Raw genomic sequence first — 13,957 nt, 5'->3', positions numbered from 1 at the left:
TCAATATCCAGCTGGAAGACTGAGTGGGAGCGAGACGAGCGGTCATTCTGGGCTGTCTGGGCAGTGGAGCGATTCTGATTGGCCAAAGCAATCAGACGGAGAACCTGAGAGGACGAGGGAACGTTTTAAAACATAGAGCATCGATAAAGTTTGATGTATTTTCAAAGTTTGGTAACAATTTGTCAGCAGATTTGAAATTAATTTGTTCTGAGCTACAGATGTCTGTCTGCTGTACCTGATCCTCATTGGAGACCCGCTCATAGGTGAGATTAGTGATTGTCAATTCGTTGCTGGCTGTCTTGCGGATCTCATGCTCAGGTCTCTTGCTGGACTTGCCGGTGAACACAAGGTCCCTCAGGGTCTCATTGTAAATTTCGACGAAGCTCGCTGTGAACGTGAACTGTGAAGTGAGTGGGGGTTAATGCCCCACACTCTTTTCTGTCACTGCTTTGAATGCACAGACTGGTCTTAATGTTGATCTTTGTAATCTTCAGTGTTACGACCCGGCTCAAAAGCCGCAACATAAAAACAGATGAATAGCAGAGTGTGGGTGAGAAGAGGTTTCATCCTAAAATGGGAAAACCAGGTCGGCTAAAATGGCTGGTGCCACCAAGGCAAAGACTAGTGCACTGCTGGGAAGCTTGCCTCAGGTATGCTTTTATCCACACCTGACTAGGTGTGGCCAATTAGCACCAGCTGAAAACACTGAGACGATTAGAAGCTGCAGAGGGACGTAACATTCAGTATTGATATTTGTAAATGTAAACTATGAGGATTTATTTATTTTTAATTCTTTTCTTTTTTTTTCTTTTTTTTCCCTCTTTTTTTCTTTTTCCAAATAAATGTCCCGATTGAGTAATGAAACTAACCCAAAGGAGAATTCTAACAATATTAGACAGGCCATTCAATATGCTTTATCGTGGACAACTCGTGGCTAAAAACCCCCCCACACACACACACACAAACCTCTAATCAAACATGAAAACGGATAATCCAGCTGAAGCTTCAGACAGCCGTCAGACAGTGAAACACTGCCATCTGCTGGACTCGAATAACAAAGACGCTGCTTTGACGGGTGAGGGAGTTTCAACAAGTCTGCAACGACTCAAGCATCAAACTACAGAACTATTCTAGCGGACATGGTGCTCTAATGACTGCTTCATTAACGCAGCTCAGAAAGGATCAAACATATCAATAAATCATAAAACACAAAACGTCTCTTATTGCCCAGGGCTCAGGAAGTGAGTGTGTTCCTTATAGCCTATTAAACCTTAGCAGGTTATTTTGATGTGTTACAGATGAAACAGCTATCCAGTAACATTCAGCTACAAAAACGCTTTTTTATAATTACTTTTTTACAGCTTCGCACTTTTACACAAGTTTTATCATCAGTGTCACAATGGCTGCTGCTAAAATTGAGTACAAGATATTTGTTGGCCTGATTAAAAGGTCTTGATGCGTGCTCAATCATCAGGGAAGTAAATCTCCAAAAGTTGATTCTGTTCTTCTGGACGTAGCGTTTTCAGTCAGAGAAACCAGCCGACTGAAGGAACAATGGGCTGGGAGGTCAGTTCCTTAATCATGATTATGCAAATTCTCATGACCATTGATCAACAACCACTGATCAATGGTCCTGAGTACCATTCACAGAGAGTTGGAGAACGGCTGCAATCACAGCATTGTAAGATGGTGACAGATGTACCCTTAGGCCCCCTCCTTGATTCAGAGAGGGTCTTTCCCTTTTCACGTAAATGGCCTCCTTGACTCCGCCCTCAAACCAGCGTTCATTGCAGTTATTGTTGACAATCACATTGTGTCGTGTAACCATCCAGCTCACATATTCAATGTAAATGATTTGTTGAACTGAAGACATGATGAATGTTCCTGCATTAAAACACATCCAGCCTAGTGTTCTCACTCTCCCTAAATGGATCTGTTACATTAGTGATATATGGGAGTTGTGTTTCAGTCTTTTCCACATGAGGACATTTACATTTAGTTTTTGCTTTACTGATGAGTGGCTGGTTAACCTGCAGTGGTTGAAGTATGTGTCGGTCGTCTGGAAGAGTAGGTGTAGAAGACGTCTTTAATGAATGTAATGCTCTGAAGGTGTCAGTGATTACTGTGAATTCATTATAAAAGTGGATTTCAGTGAATAAAGTGAATAAAGACAGGCCCTCATGGTGACGCTCAGGTGTCCATAAAGTGTAACAGGAGAGCTTTGTCATACTTTCAGAGATTTTACATGAGCCAGTCTTTCAAAAATTACATAAATAAATAATTCATTCATTCATCCACAGGAAACACAATGCTCATATCTGAAAGTAAACTCTGATATATATCCCCGACTAGAGTTACTACTAAATAAAGGATCGCCCCAAAACGACTAAATATATAAAGACACTCTCCAGAAGAAGTTAAAGGGATTTTATTTATTGTACAAGCAATATCTTCATAAGAATTACAAATTCTGCAGACATATTACCTTCTTACTGAACCTGAACAACTCACACACAGACGTGTCTGCTGCTTATCTTTGTTCAAACATGATGTTTTATCTTCTCTTCAAAACACATTACTCATCTTTCTGGCATCGTGTTACATGAAAACACCTGCATTCTACCTGTGTCATTGTACCACAAAGACAATGATTGCAACACTGTGCTTGCAAAATAGAAGAAATAAGACGACCAGCAAATACATAAAAGATGGTAAAAGTGATTCCATCTTTGTGTCTCCTCCCATTGTTTCCCCAGTCTGTCTAGTTCCCATATTCCCAGGACACCGCTGGACAACAAGTGGGTATTCCAAGACTGAGAGACAGCCAGAGTTGGCAAAAGATCAGACATTCTCCACTTAAGTAGAAGTAAAAATACTATTGTTCCAGTGAAAGTTAAAGTACTGATTCAACTTCATTACTCAGCTAAAGCAAAAAAGTACAGGCTCGAAGCGCTTACAGAGAAAAGCAGACAACAGAATACAACAGAATGCTGATGGCGGCAGTAACACACACTTGGAGGAGAGGCTCCAGCCGTCCATTCCAGCCCTATCCCTAACATTAACTCTAACCATAACTTTAACCTTAACCCTATCAGGTCTTGTTTTACAAAGCGATTCATGATTAGAACAAAAAACACATTTACACATACCGATGATTTGTCACATAGCATCGTTACCTGTTGGGATGAGAACGTGTTGTTTCCAGAGCACCACAAATTGGGGTGTCTGTAGCTCAGGTAGAGCAGGAAACCTACTAATCAGAAAGTTGCTGGTTCAATCCCCGCCTGCTCCAGCCTGCATGCCAAATATCCTTGGGCAAGATGCTAACCCCAAGTTGCTCTCCGATGCATCCATCGGGAGGATGAATGCGTATTAATGTTAGATAGAAAGCACTTACAGAGAAAAAGCATAGAAAAAAGTGAGTGCATGAATGAGGCAAGTTGTAGAGAGTAGAAAGGTTTTATACAAGAACCAGTTCATTTACCGTTATATTTTAGTTTCATTTTCAGTTCTGTACTTTTTACATGTAATATTGATTCATTAGATTGACTACATGCATTAGACCTAACTTGCTGACAGCAAATTTAAACAACCGTAATAATTTATTTTCAGCGTCTGAAATATTTATTTAGTTTGTTTTTTGTTTTCTTTTTGGCTCCTGATATTAGTCAACTACTATTTGTCAATGTTGAACTAATAATGAATCTAAGAAAAGCTATTTGTCACGGTTGGCCAGCGTCAACCGTGGGGATGTGAGGAAGGAGGAGCCAGGCACGGAGCTCTGAATGCAAGCAGTGCGTTTATTTACAGTGAATGGAAAATAACAATAAATCCGCAGTGCGTTCCCGACTCCCGTGAAATGTCCTCTTCCCAGTGCTAGTGTTCCTTGTCTCCGCTCCTCAGTGTCTGAGCACCCCGTGCTCGCTGCCCTCTCGTCTCCACGCTTCTCCTGGGGAGATAACAAACAGGCACACTGCAAAAATGGCTAGTCTATATTTAGGAAAAAAATACTACATTTGATACAAAAAGCACTGAAAACAAGTGAAATTATCTGTCCATGCAGCAAGTTTATTTTACTTAATAAGAAATCTTGAAATAAGATTTTTTAATCCAGAAATAAAAGAACACATTTGAGAATTGAAGAGGGTTAAAATAAGCTTTAAAGAGCTCAATTTAAGATAAAATTACTTGATATCAAGTCCCAAATATTAGTTAAATATGCTAAATTACAGTCTTTTTTTATGTTTTGAATTCTTACTTGCAGCAAATGAATGCACTGCAACGAGAAAAATAGTTCTAATACTATGAAAAACTACTCAATATTAGTGAAATATGATTAATTTGTTTCTTGATTCAGGTTGGCTTATCTTAAAATAGAGCCGAATCAATATTAAATCCAGGCAAAAAAACCTTAAAACAGACCTTTTTCCTACTCCTTGGCTTCTACTGAAATCACAACCAGGACAAGAGTGATATGCCAACATTTATTTCTCTCATGAGAACAAAATCCTTTTTTTTAAACAAAATAGGGCTGCTGCACAAACCCTAAAAGTCTAAATCAACCCTTTAAAAGGCCTAAACACAGAAAAAAAATTACAGTTTTGGCCTTAAACTTTTGTGACAGTCACATAGTCTCACAATGTTATAAATAATGGCATTACTGACTTAAAACTTTACATGCCTCAGGTAAAGTGTCACTAAGAAAAAAAAACAACAACTTTCATTTGTAAAGCATCTTAAGTAAAGCCGTTTCTCAGGACATTGCTAGGCAAATTAGGAACAAAGTTGTACAAACGTACTACAAAACTAAACAAACTGCAAATGACCTGATAAAATCCTGCTTGGTATTCACCTATTTTTCAAAGAACGACTTCCACTCAGCTATTGCTTTCTTATATGCACTAGTGGCATCTTGATCATGGATGGCATCAGTGATTACCTCAGTTTGTATGACAGAGAGGACCGTTGCAACACATTTTGGGTATGTTAAGTGCAAGGTGTAGTAATATGCCATCAACACCAACATTCCTTCCCAGAAATCCTCCAAGGGGAGAGTGGTCACTGGTATGTTTCCTACAGCAACAATGCTGGTTGTTCCATCAAAAAGCAGCACTGGGGAGGAGAGAGGCCGCTTCTCCAGGTATAGCATTGCATCTTCACCTGGCTAGAAAAGCACAAAAAAAGGACAAATTCTTCAAGATTTTAAATGAAAGGGTTGCTGTGCATCCAAACAGCTTAAGACACAAATAGCAATATCAAGAGTTTAGAATGCTCCAACTGATTTACTGTTGGAATAGAAGAAATAAATATAAAATATCTGACTTACATAAATATGAAATTTTGGAAATGTATTAATTCTGAGCATGAATTTTCTCTAATTTGCAGCATTTTTATCATGTCTATTTGTGCTTTTTTTCTCATTTGTTTTTTAAAACAATTTCTTTTAACTTTGTTACATATTCTAGTTTTTGAAGGCCTTTTTAAATATATCATTTTACTGCTTCTACTTGTATCCTAACTGCAATGTGCTTTTGCTCTGTGCTGCCTCTCTGGAGTAGGTTTTGAATAACAATTAAGAAATCCTGAATAAGGAGTAATTTAATCCCTGCTGAATTGAACTTCGACCTACTCTTATTAAGCAGGAAAAGCAAAATAATAATATTAATAATAACAATACAAGTAAATGGAGTACAAGTTACAGTGGCTGGTATTGCAGCTGTTCTCACCTTGAGGATATGAAGGAGAGCCTCACTGGCACTTCCCAGCCGCTTTGGTGGTGTAGTTTTTGAAGGAAAAAGAGATGGAAGTGCATTGAAGAGAGTGACAGTAAAATCCACTGTGAACAGAGAAAAGTATCTCAACAAAGCAATCCGAACATATCTGATGTGTGGATTTAATGTATGAAAAGGCCACTTACCTCCACGTACATCCAAGGGGAGAGGAGGTTTCAGGACCTTCTTCCAAATGCCATAGAACTGCACTTTCGAACAAAACTCTGCCCATCGACCCTTCATTTGATCTATGTATTTGCAGTTGGAGCCACCAATGATGCGACGCAGTTCATCCATCGCCTATGACAAAGTTGTGCTCAGTTAGTCAAGAACTAACTAAACCTATCCAGAGAAAGCAAGGAATTTAACTGAAGGTAGTTGAACTTACATTTTGTATGTCTTTGAAGCACGGGTATGCTTCAAATATTTTTCTGGGCCTGTCTTCTTCCCTTGTAATATCTGCATCAATAAAAGTTCGTCTGGCCTCAAACTCCAGGTCCAAAATTTGAGCAACGTCACTTTGGTTGGGTTTTGCATTGGGTTTCCTGTACATGTTGCTCAAGGTTTTGTAATGTCTTGCCTGCATCTTCAGGCTGTCATGGTCTGCTAGGGAAAGCAAAGAGCAATTGTAAGACATGGTGTAACTAGACTTCACAAAATTCAGATTTTTCTAATCAGTCATTTCTAGTTGCATGGTTGTTTTTAAGTATAATATTTCTGAGAATTAATGTTTAGGTTAAATATGTTTGAGTAATGAACTGACCCTATATGTCCTGATCATTTCCCTTTGTGTCCTTTTCTTATAATGATCATGGATTTATGTTAATTGTTAGTTTGAACAGAATCAAATATTAAAACGACAGTTTAAGATGCCCGTGAATAAAACTGTGGTGAAAATAAGGTAAAGGTTGTTTACTGTGTATATCGTTCACATCAGTGTGAACAGTGATTATGAGCTGATGGATAAAAATATTTTAGGTAATTTGATCTATGACAGAAACACTGTGATAAGGCATGATAGATGTGACCAGCATGAGGATTTACATGTGTAAATAATCAGCACTGAGTAACACCCATTACAACACAAAGTGTTAAAATACTTACTATGGCTAACTGGCAAACTGGAATGAGGGATCTATCATATGTTGATTTTACACACCAACTCGAGTTAATGCCAAACCACTATGATTTATGGAATAAACACTTAGAACGGGGTTCATTGCTGCAACCATATTTTGGAAAGAGCTGTAAGAGGAACCACAGTCAGACAGAGGTAGATAAGGGTGATGGTGGACTTACCAACAACATCATCTGGAGGTGCAGTTGAAGGACCTATATCAGCCCTGGGTGCAGAGCATGAGGCTGACTTGGATAATAGTGGTAAAGCCAGGGTAGTATTGTTTGACGTAGTTGGTACAGTGGAGGGTAGCGGCAATTGGGATTCTTTCTCTGAGGAAAAAACAGAAGATGAACAGAATGTAATAACAGGGAATAGCTAGAAAGTTAAGGAAAATACTCAACACTGTATAAATCTTGTGATGCACTCTGAACAGAAAACTGAGGGCAGGTGGTCTCTTTGAAGTTTTAGATGTCCAAAAGTCATTAGTACAGCAGACCAAAGTACACACCTGCATTTGAGTTATCCTCACTGAGGTCATCATTGCTCTCAAGAAGTATGGTATAGTCACTTGAACCACTTGCTTCACCACTTAGGTCACCTTCAGTCCCGTTGTCTGTGTCATCTGAGCTGAAAAGAGTCTTCCTGGGCCTGCCTCGTTGTGGCATGGAGCCCTGCCTCTTCCTTGGAGACTTCATATTTTGGAGTCGTTTGTACAGTTTGGTGTAGATGGTCAGCTGTGGTAAAATAATATATATTTGTACATTCTTTTTTTTATCTCGCTCAATTTTAGATATTGTAGTGAGTAAAGAATGACTTACGTATGGCATGTGTGTGTCAGCATCACGTAACATGGGGTAATAGTCGACAATCTTCTGCGACATTGCTCTCATTTCGAGTTTGGAGGGGTATGTTACTTCTTTCCCCATGGGACTAGCACGGAGGATTGCAACCATGCTGGTGACGGTGTTCCTTACAAGTCTGCAACATAGCTCCTTCGACATCCTACAGTCCTTTTCCTTTCCACTGTGGAGCAATGCAAAGTACTGACTGCGCACCATGTCCAACTCTGAATCTGTATACACCACATACTCTGGTGGGTCTGGCATTTTCATTTTTTTGTCAGCAGTGTAGGAAATGGGAGTGGAAGTTTGAGGCTGACATTGTGACACATCAAAGCCTAAGGGGTTACTCTCGCTTCGATGGAAAGTGTTGGCATCTTGGTCAGTACTCTTAAACTATAACAGTTGTGGGATATAAACAAAAATACACAATTAGGCAAATTAATGCTAGACAATATGGACAGTAATCATCTTCTTAGTGGTATAATGTGTATTTACCTTTTGGCTGATAAAATCCCAAATCTTCTTTCTACGGAAGAAATTTTCATGGCCCGGAAAAAGATCCTTTAGGTCATCCCGGGTAAAGCTCCTCAAAGTTTCCTCATCAATATTCGCAGCTGTAAAAGAGAAAAACAACTTCAAAAGTGATATTTATTTCTCTTTTCCTGGGCGTGGCTTATTACATATTGAGGTCATTTTTTTTGTCAATAAATGTATTTTAGCAATAAGTAATATTAACAGGATAAAATGTCAAACTTAAAACAGTTTATCAAATATTTGGGAATGCAATAAAACTATTTTTGGCTGTCTTCAAGAATGATGTTCCAAGTCTATTTTGGCAAAGACAGCTCAAGGCTATAATGTGGATAAAGTTCAGAGTAGAGTGCAATCCTAGCTCCAAGTTTCAGAAATTATGCTAACAGATGCTAAGGCTGCTTAGCTAACGTACCAAAATAACTGAAAAATAAGACTTACCCTGCAACACAGACAGTATGGCATCGTCAAAGTTGTCCATGCCGTGACAGCAGTTCTCTAGTTCGGTTCCAAAGCCTCCACTCACAGTACCTGGAAATATCCTACGGCTTAAATAAGAACATTTAGCTAAAGTTAACACATTAGCTAGATTGCTAACTAGCAGCCCTCACAAAACACGACTTTATCTTAATAACACCGTTGTACCATAGTATTTTTCAAATCAACTTAATGTTACCAACCTTAAATTACTGTTCACTTTGTTTAGATAAATAATTTTGATCTTCCTAACGGTCCTGATGGTTAACAAAGCAGGGGAAAAGAGTTTGTCCCGCGTGAAAGTAACGTCACGACAGGAACTGAGAATGCGCATGCAGAAAATTATTTATATTTAATTTTTTTTAAGTAAAAAAAAAGAAAATAAAAATATAAATTCAGTCTTAAACACTTATTGCCTAAAAATAAATATAACTGATGTAATTTAAACCTGAAAAATTGGATAATTAAGGATGCATATATTTTTAAAATTGCCTACCTTTCCCATGGTCCCACACTCTCATCTGTGGCCTTCAGTGGAGAGCGGTAAAGTAAAGCTGCATTGCTACAGCGCGAAAACAGTTCACCATGGCGCTCTGGAGATGTATGATCTGTTTTATCTTTGTTTCTTTAACTCTGAAGGTGCTCCTTAGCCACATAAATGCAGGTCATGGTCGAAGGCAGGATTTTTGGGTTTACTGTGGAATAGATGGCTGTGAACAAGATTTCAGAGTTTTTAACTCATTCTTTCGCCACATTAAACGGACGCACCCTCTGTATTTGACGAATGGAAGCCCACCAAGAGGATGGAGGATCCCCCCAACATCCCACTCTTTAGGATCGGAAAATTTTGGTGTTTCAGTCTTTGCCAACTGTAGTACTGCAACAACAACCAGCACCGTGGAAATATCAACTGGTGGATCTTGGCCTGAAGTGCAGGAGCCTCAGGTTGTTGACAGCCCGAGCGCGGTAAGTGTTAAACTAAATAAAATGTAGTGTGGCTTCTGATGACAAATTTAGCTATGTCTAACTCCTCGTATTTGGCCCTATATTACTTTTAATCATTTTCTCCATTTTTAATCAAGAGAAATTTAACGAGATCTCGCGATATTATACCGCTAGATATTGTTCTTCAAACTGTTACAAGCGATTTCCACCATGGTTGGATTTTAAATCACAATTTCATCCTGCAGGATGAAATGAAAAACAAATAAACAGAATAGCAGTTCAGTGTAGATAGTACAGGCTATGCTGCAGCCGGAGAAGGCACACACTCTGCGGCTGGCATGTCTCCTGGTGAAGTTTGCATCAAAGACACTCTCAGCGCGTTTAAATCGTTCAATGTGACAGCAATTTGGGTATCTCGTAGGAATTACAGTTTCAGGTAAGACACAGAGTATTTGGAAGCACTGTAAAAAAATCTGTTGGCTAGAAATACTGCCAAAACATGGATAAGAATGATTTTTTTGAAAATTAAATAAATTAATAAATGCATACAATAAAATATATCCATATACTAATACTAACATAAATTCTAAGTGCAAATCTAAATTACGTGATTTAAAAATACATAAATAATTTAATAAATACAACAAACATGTAAAGAAACTAATATCTAAGTGCGAACAAAAATTCATTATTTAAAAAGATAAAATCTCATTCTCATGAATCCAATCCCTAGCCTCATCAAAACAATGGACAACCCCTTTTTTATTGTTTCTTTGTCTTTGATTTCTTTTCCATTTTTTTTCTTTATTCCAAAGAATGAATATTATATTATCTTATATTATATTGAATATTCACAACTGTAACACTAATCACTGTCATGCACTTTGTTTTTTAATGGACCAATCATTAGGTGTAACTGATTATACCTGTTATGTAAGAATTTCTATAATTGGCCAGGAGTTTGGACTAACTTTGTTTTTCTGCTCTAAAGGAAGAAGCTGTTGCTAAAACATCCTTTACCAGACACGATATTACCAGATCTGCTGCAGCTTTTGCTATCAGTGTTCAAGAACAGTGCCACTTATCACAGGTATGTTATAGTCTTAATGGATCAATACATTACATAAGGCAATCAATGTCTTACTTGTTCATAATGGAATTCAGAATTTTTTTTTTAATATAAATGCAGAATAAGTTACTTTTGTTTCAAATGTTTTCACAGAGAACGGTCAAACATATCATCTCAGGAGTGCAACAGTATCAGGCTGTTCTTTTGGATACGCTCAAGGAAAGAATGAAGACAGTGTTTGAAGATAATGCCGAGGGAACCACTCAGCTTCAAGATGAGGCTTTGGCTACATTTGATAAATTCATGGATCCTTTCTCCACCATTGCATATGGACAGAGTAGAGCCATAGGGGAAATGTTCTGTCCAGTCAACGCCGAGGAAGTAGTAGTATCCCAGAAGATATGTTGGGTAAAGCAAGGTCTTTCAAGGGTCATGTCCTTAAGGAACAAAAGTTTTTACTATGTACCATTAATTGAAAGTCTAAAGCAGTTAATGACTAATGAGAGAATCTTTACCATGTTGAACACTGCACCACAAAGAAGCAGAGAGGGATTCTTCTATGATTTTAGAGACGGGTCCCTCTTTACATCTCACCCCTTGTTTTCTCAGAGGCCAAATGCATTGCAATTAATACTGTACACAGATGAAATTGAAATATGTAACCCCTTAGGGTCCCATGCTTCTGCAAACAAATTGGTCATGTTTTATTATACTTTAGGAAATATTGATCCAAAATTTAGGTCAAAGTTAGCTGCAATACGACTTCTTGCTATTGCTAAAGCAAGTGACATTTCTCAGTGGGGTATTGATGTTGTACTGAAAAGAATACTTCAAGATCTATCACTGCTTTACAATGGTGTAAGGATTGAAATGTCAAATGGTGAAATTGAATTGTTTGGTGCTGTTATAGCCATTTGCGGAGACACGCTAGCCCAGCATGAGATTGCTGGCTTTAAAGAAGGGATTGGTTTTGCTTATAGCAAATGTAGACACTGTGAATGCAACTTTGATGATATGCAAAGTGTTTTTGAGGAGAAGAAGTTTGTTCAAAGAACTCTGGAGAAACATATCAGGCAGTGTTTTGAAATAGATAAAGCAAGCACAGATTTATTGAAAGCGTCCCTCAAAACTACTTATGGAATTAATAGAAGAAGCAGACTAGTTGATGTTCCTGCATTTGACCTGATCAAACAAACTCCACAGGACATAATGCATGTTTTTTTTGAATGGAAGTTAAATTTGTATTAAAACACCTAATTCTCTCAGGACAATTGGAATTAGACAAGTTTAATTCAGACATTCAAAATTTTCCTTACTCACCTCTTGAAATACGGGATAAACCATGTCCTATTAGCTTTGGCACTTTAGCGGCTAACGACAACAAATTGAAACAGTCTTGTGGACAGATGCTAATTCTTTTAAAAATATTACTTTTTCTTTTGTATGGTGTGGAGAGTGAGTATGTTGTATTTATTAGAAAGTTAATTATGATAGTTCAAATAGTTCTTGCTCCCATTATTTCTTTACAAACTGTATTGCAACTGAGAAATATGATTGAAGAACACCTGTATCAGTTCAAGCAACTTTTTCCCGAAGCCAATATAATACCTAAGCAACATTATATGTTGCATCTTCCCAGTCAAATCTTATCCCTTGGACCTTTAATAAGGAGTATGTGCATGCACTTTGAGGCAAAGCACTCCTATTTTAAACAGTGGGCTTCTAAGTTAAATTTTAAAAATGTTTGTAAATCCCTAGCAAACCACAATCAATTTCTTGAGTGTTGTCAAAATGAAATAGGCACTGAACATCCTATTTTTGCGAAAGAAAAGGAATCCGGGCCAGTATCAGCTGTTAAAAATAATGAATATGTTAGGAAAAAAATTAAAGAATTTTTTGGAATAGATGTCATGCAGTCTGTTGTCTCAGTGAAATGGTATGTTCTAAATGGCAATAAATACATTGCTGGGAAGTCCATGATTATTGCAGATGTGGATGGCACTTTCCCTGTGTTTGGACTGATAAAGGATATCTTTTTGATTGACTCATCTTTTATTGCTTTTGAGTACCAATGCTATGAAACTTTGAATTTAAATGAAGACTTATTGGCATATGAAGTAACTGTGCCCATTGTTGCTCAAGCTACAGAATTAGCCCATGAGCTCATTGATTACACTTCATACTTTTCTATTAGTTTTAAGGACAGTGTGTTTGTTCCAATCAAATACAGTCTTTCTGATATTATTTCCCATAGAAATCACCCTTAAGATTAGGGTTGCACCAAGTATTGGCTTAGTGTAGTTTGTGATGATATAAGTTGACAGTCATTAAATGTTCCCTAAACCAATGTCAATGTTGTACCACATAATGCTGGCATGCTGGGACAAACAGCTGTCTTTGAAATGTGATTTGTATCATAAATTGTGGTTAATTTTTTTCCCTTATATGTACAACTTTGAAGTCAGACATGATTTTGAATAAATAATATTTTCAACAGATGCCTTGTGTGAATTTCCTAAATCAAGCAAATTGAGTTTGTCACTCTATCTTGAAACAAGTGATATTTTGAGAGACATCTGGTGAGAGACCTAATGTAGGCTATTTTAAGAGTTATTCTTCCCATTTCTGGATTTCTGTACTAATATAGACACAATTATATGGTTATTCTCGATTTAAGTTTATTATCTAAAATCCAGACTTAGAAACAAGTAAATCTTTTTTAAAACAAGGCAAATAATCTGGCCTGTCTAAAAATAAGATTTTAAATCATGGCAAGCACCAGATAATTTGCAGTGCAGCCGTAAGACACATACAATGCGGCAGACTATCCGTACTGACTGGCCGAGAGACTAACGTGAAGTCACGCAATGATCCAGCGTCAGAGAGAGCGCCACCGCATTCTTAAGTAGCTCCTCCGACAAGGCTTGATCAGCTGTGTGATGGTCTTCAAGTGTGGCCAACAGGCACGTGCAGAGGGGGGGGGGGGCTAGAGGGGCTTGAGCACCCGCCCCTTTCCTGATGTTTGCCCAAAGTGCCCTTTTGTTGAGGCAACTTTTAAACATTTTTTTTTATTTATTTATTTTTTTATGTGTGTGTGCGTGCGGAGTCCTGTCTGTGCTCCTCAACAATAATATTTAACTATTAATCACAGTTTTGCTAAATGAAAGGATCTGGCTTGCATCAGTCACATGATCACATTTAA

At 37.9% G+C, this 13,957-nt stretch overlaps 2 protein-coding genes across 5 annotated transcripts; one reads left to right on the top strand and one right to left on the bottom strand.

Moving 5' to 3' along the window:
• Positions 1–4,070: 4,070 nt before the first annotated feature.
• LOC147336290 (uncharacterized) lies at positions 4,071–9,769 on the bottom strand. 4 transcript variants are annotated; one of them, XM_086285329.1, is made up of 10 exons: positions 8,945–9,769; positions 8,706–8,812; positions 8,229–8,347; positions 7,710–8,126; positions 7,400–7,625; positions 7,071–7,220; positions 6,160–6,377; positions 5,918–6,071; positions 5,727–5,836; positions 4,084–5,164 (listed from the first exon to the last, which is right to left on the bottom strand). In XM_086285329.1, exons 1-10 carry the CDS (start codon positions 9,073–9,075, stop codon positions 4,853–4,855), a joined length of 1,944 nt encoding a protein of 647 aa, XP_086141455.1. In that variant the 5' UTR covers positions 9,076–9,769; the 3' UTR covers positions 4,084–4,852. The 4 variants fall into 4 exon arrangements, with proteins under 4 accessions (XP_086141453.1, XP_086141456.1, XP_086141452.1 ...); XM_086285327.1 differs by having other exon boundaries at positions 4,071–5,164; positions 5,727–6,071; positions 6,160–6,374; XM_086285330.1 differs by having other exon boundaries at positions 4,080–5,164; positions 5,727–6,071; positions 8,706–8,795; positions 8,945–9,022.
• LOC147336289 (uncharacterized) lies at positions 9,327–12,155 on the top strand. Its single transcript, XM_086285331.1, has 3 exons — positions 9,327–9,707; positions 10,678–10,776; positions 10,909–12,155. The coding sequence occupies exons 1-3, from the start codon at positions 9,327–9,329 to the stop codon at positions 12,001–12,003; spliced, it is 1,575 nt and encodes a 524-aa protein (XP_086141457.1). The 3' UTR covers positions 12,004–12,155.
• The last annotated feature ends 1,802 nt before the right edge of the window (positions 12,156–13,957 follow it).

The sequence above is a fragment of the Aulonocara sp. 'chitande type north' Nkhata Bay genome, linkage group LG3 (assembly GCF_057382095.1).
Source record: "Aulonocara sp. 'chitande type north' Nkhata Bay isolate Kocher_YH1m ecotype deep benthic linkage group LG3, A_spYH_male_GT1.1, whole genome shotgun sequence".
Lineage (NCBI taxonomy): Eukaryota > Metazoa > Chordata > Actinopteri > Cichliformes > Cichlidae > Aulonocara > Aulonocara sp. 'chitande type north' Nkhata Bay.
Note: the sequence above shows the minus strand (reverse complement) of the source record. Positions and strands in the feature narration are given on the sequence as shown.

Bases quoted from the DNA above. Each gene is read 5' to 3' on its own strand.
- LOC147336290 (XM_086285326.1), bottom strand. From the start codon at position 9,075: ATGCGCATTCTCAGTTCCTGTCGTGACGTTACTTTCACGCGGGACAAA. The intron at 8,127-8,228 runs GTAAATACACAT...CAACTGTTATAG, and splicing joins GGGATTTTATCAGCCAAAAG to TTTAAGAGTACTGACCAAGA. The intron at 6,072-6,159 runs GTAAGTTCAACT...ACTTTGTCATAG, and splicing joins GCTTCAAAGACATACAAAAT to GCGATGGATGAACTGCGTCG.
- LOC147336289 (XM_086285331.1), top strand. From the start codon at position 9,327: ATGGCGCTCTGGAGATGTATGATCTGTTTTATCTTTGTTTCTTTAACT. The intron at 9,708-10,677 runs GTAAGTGTTAAA...TCTGCTCTAAAG, and splicing joins TTGTTGACAGCCCGAGCGCG to GAAGAAGCTGTTGCTAAAAC. The intron at 10,777-10,908 runs GTATGTTATAGT...ATGTTTTCACAG, and splicing joins AACAGTGCCACTTATCACAG to AGAACGGTCAAACATATCAT.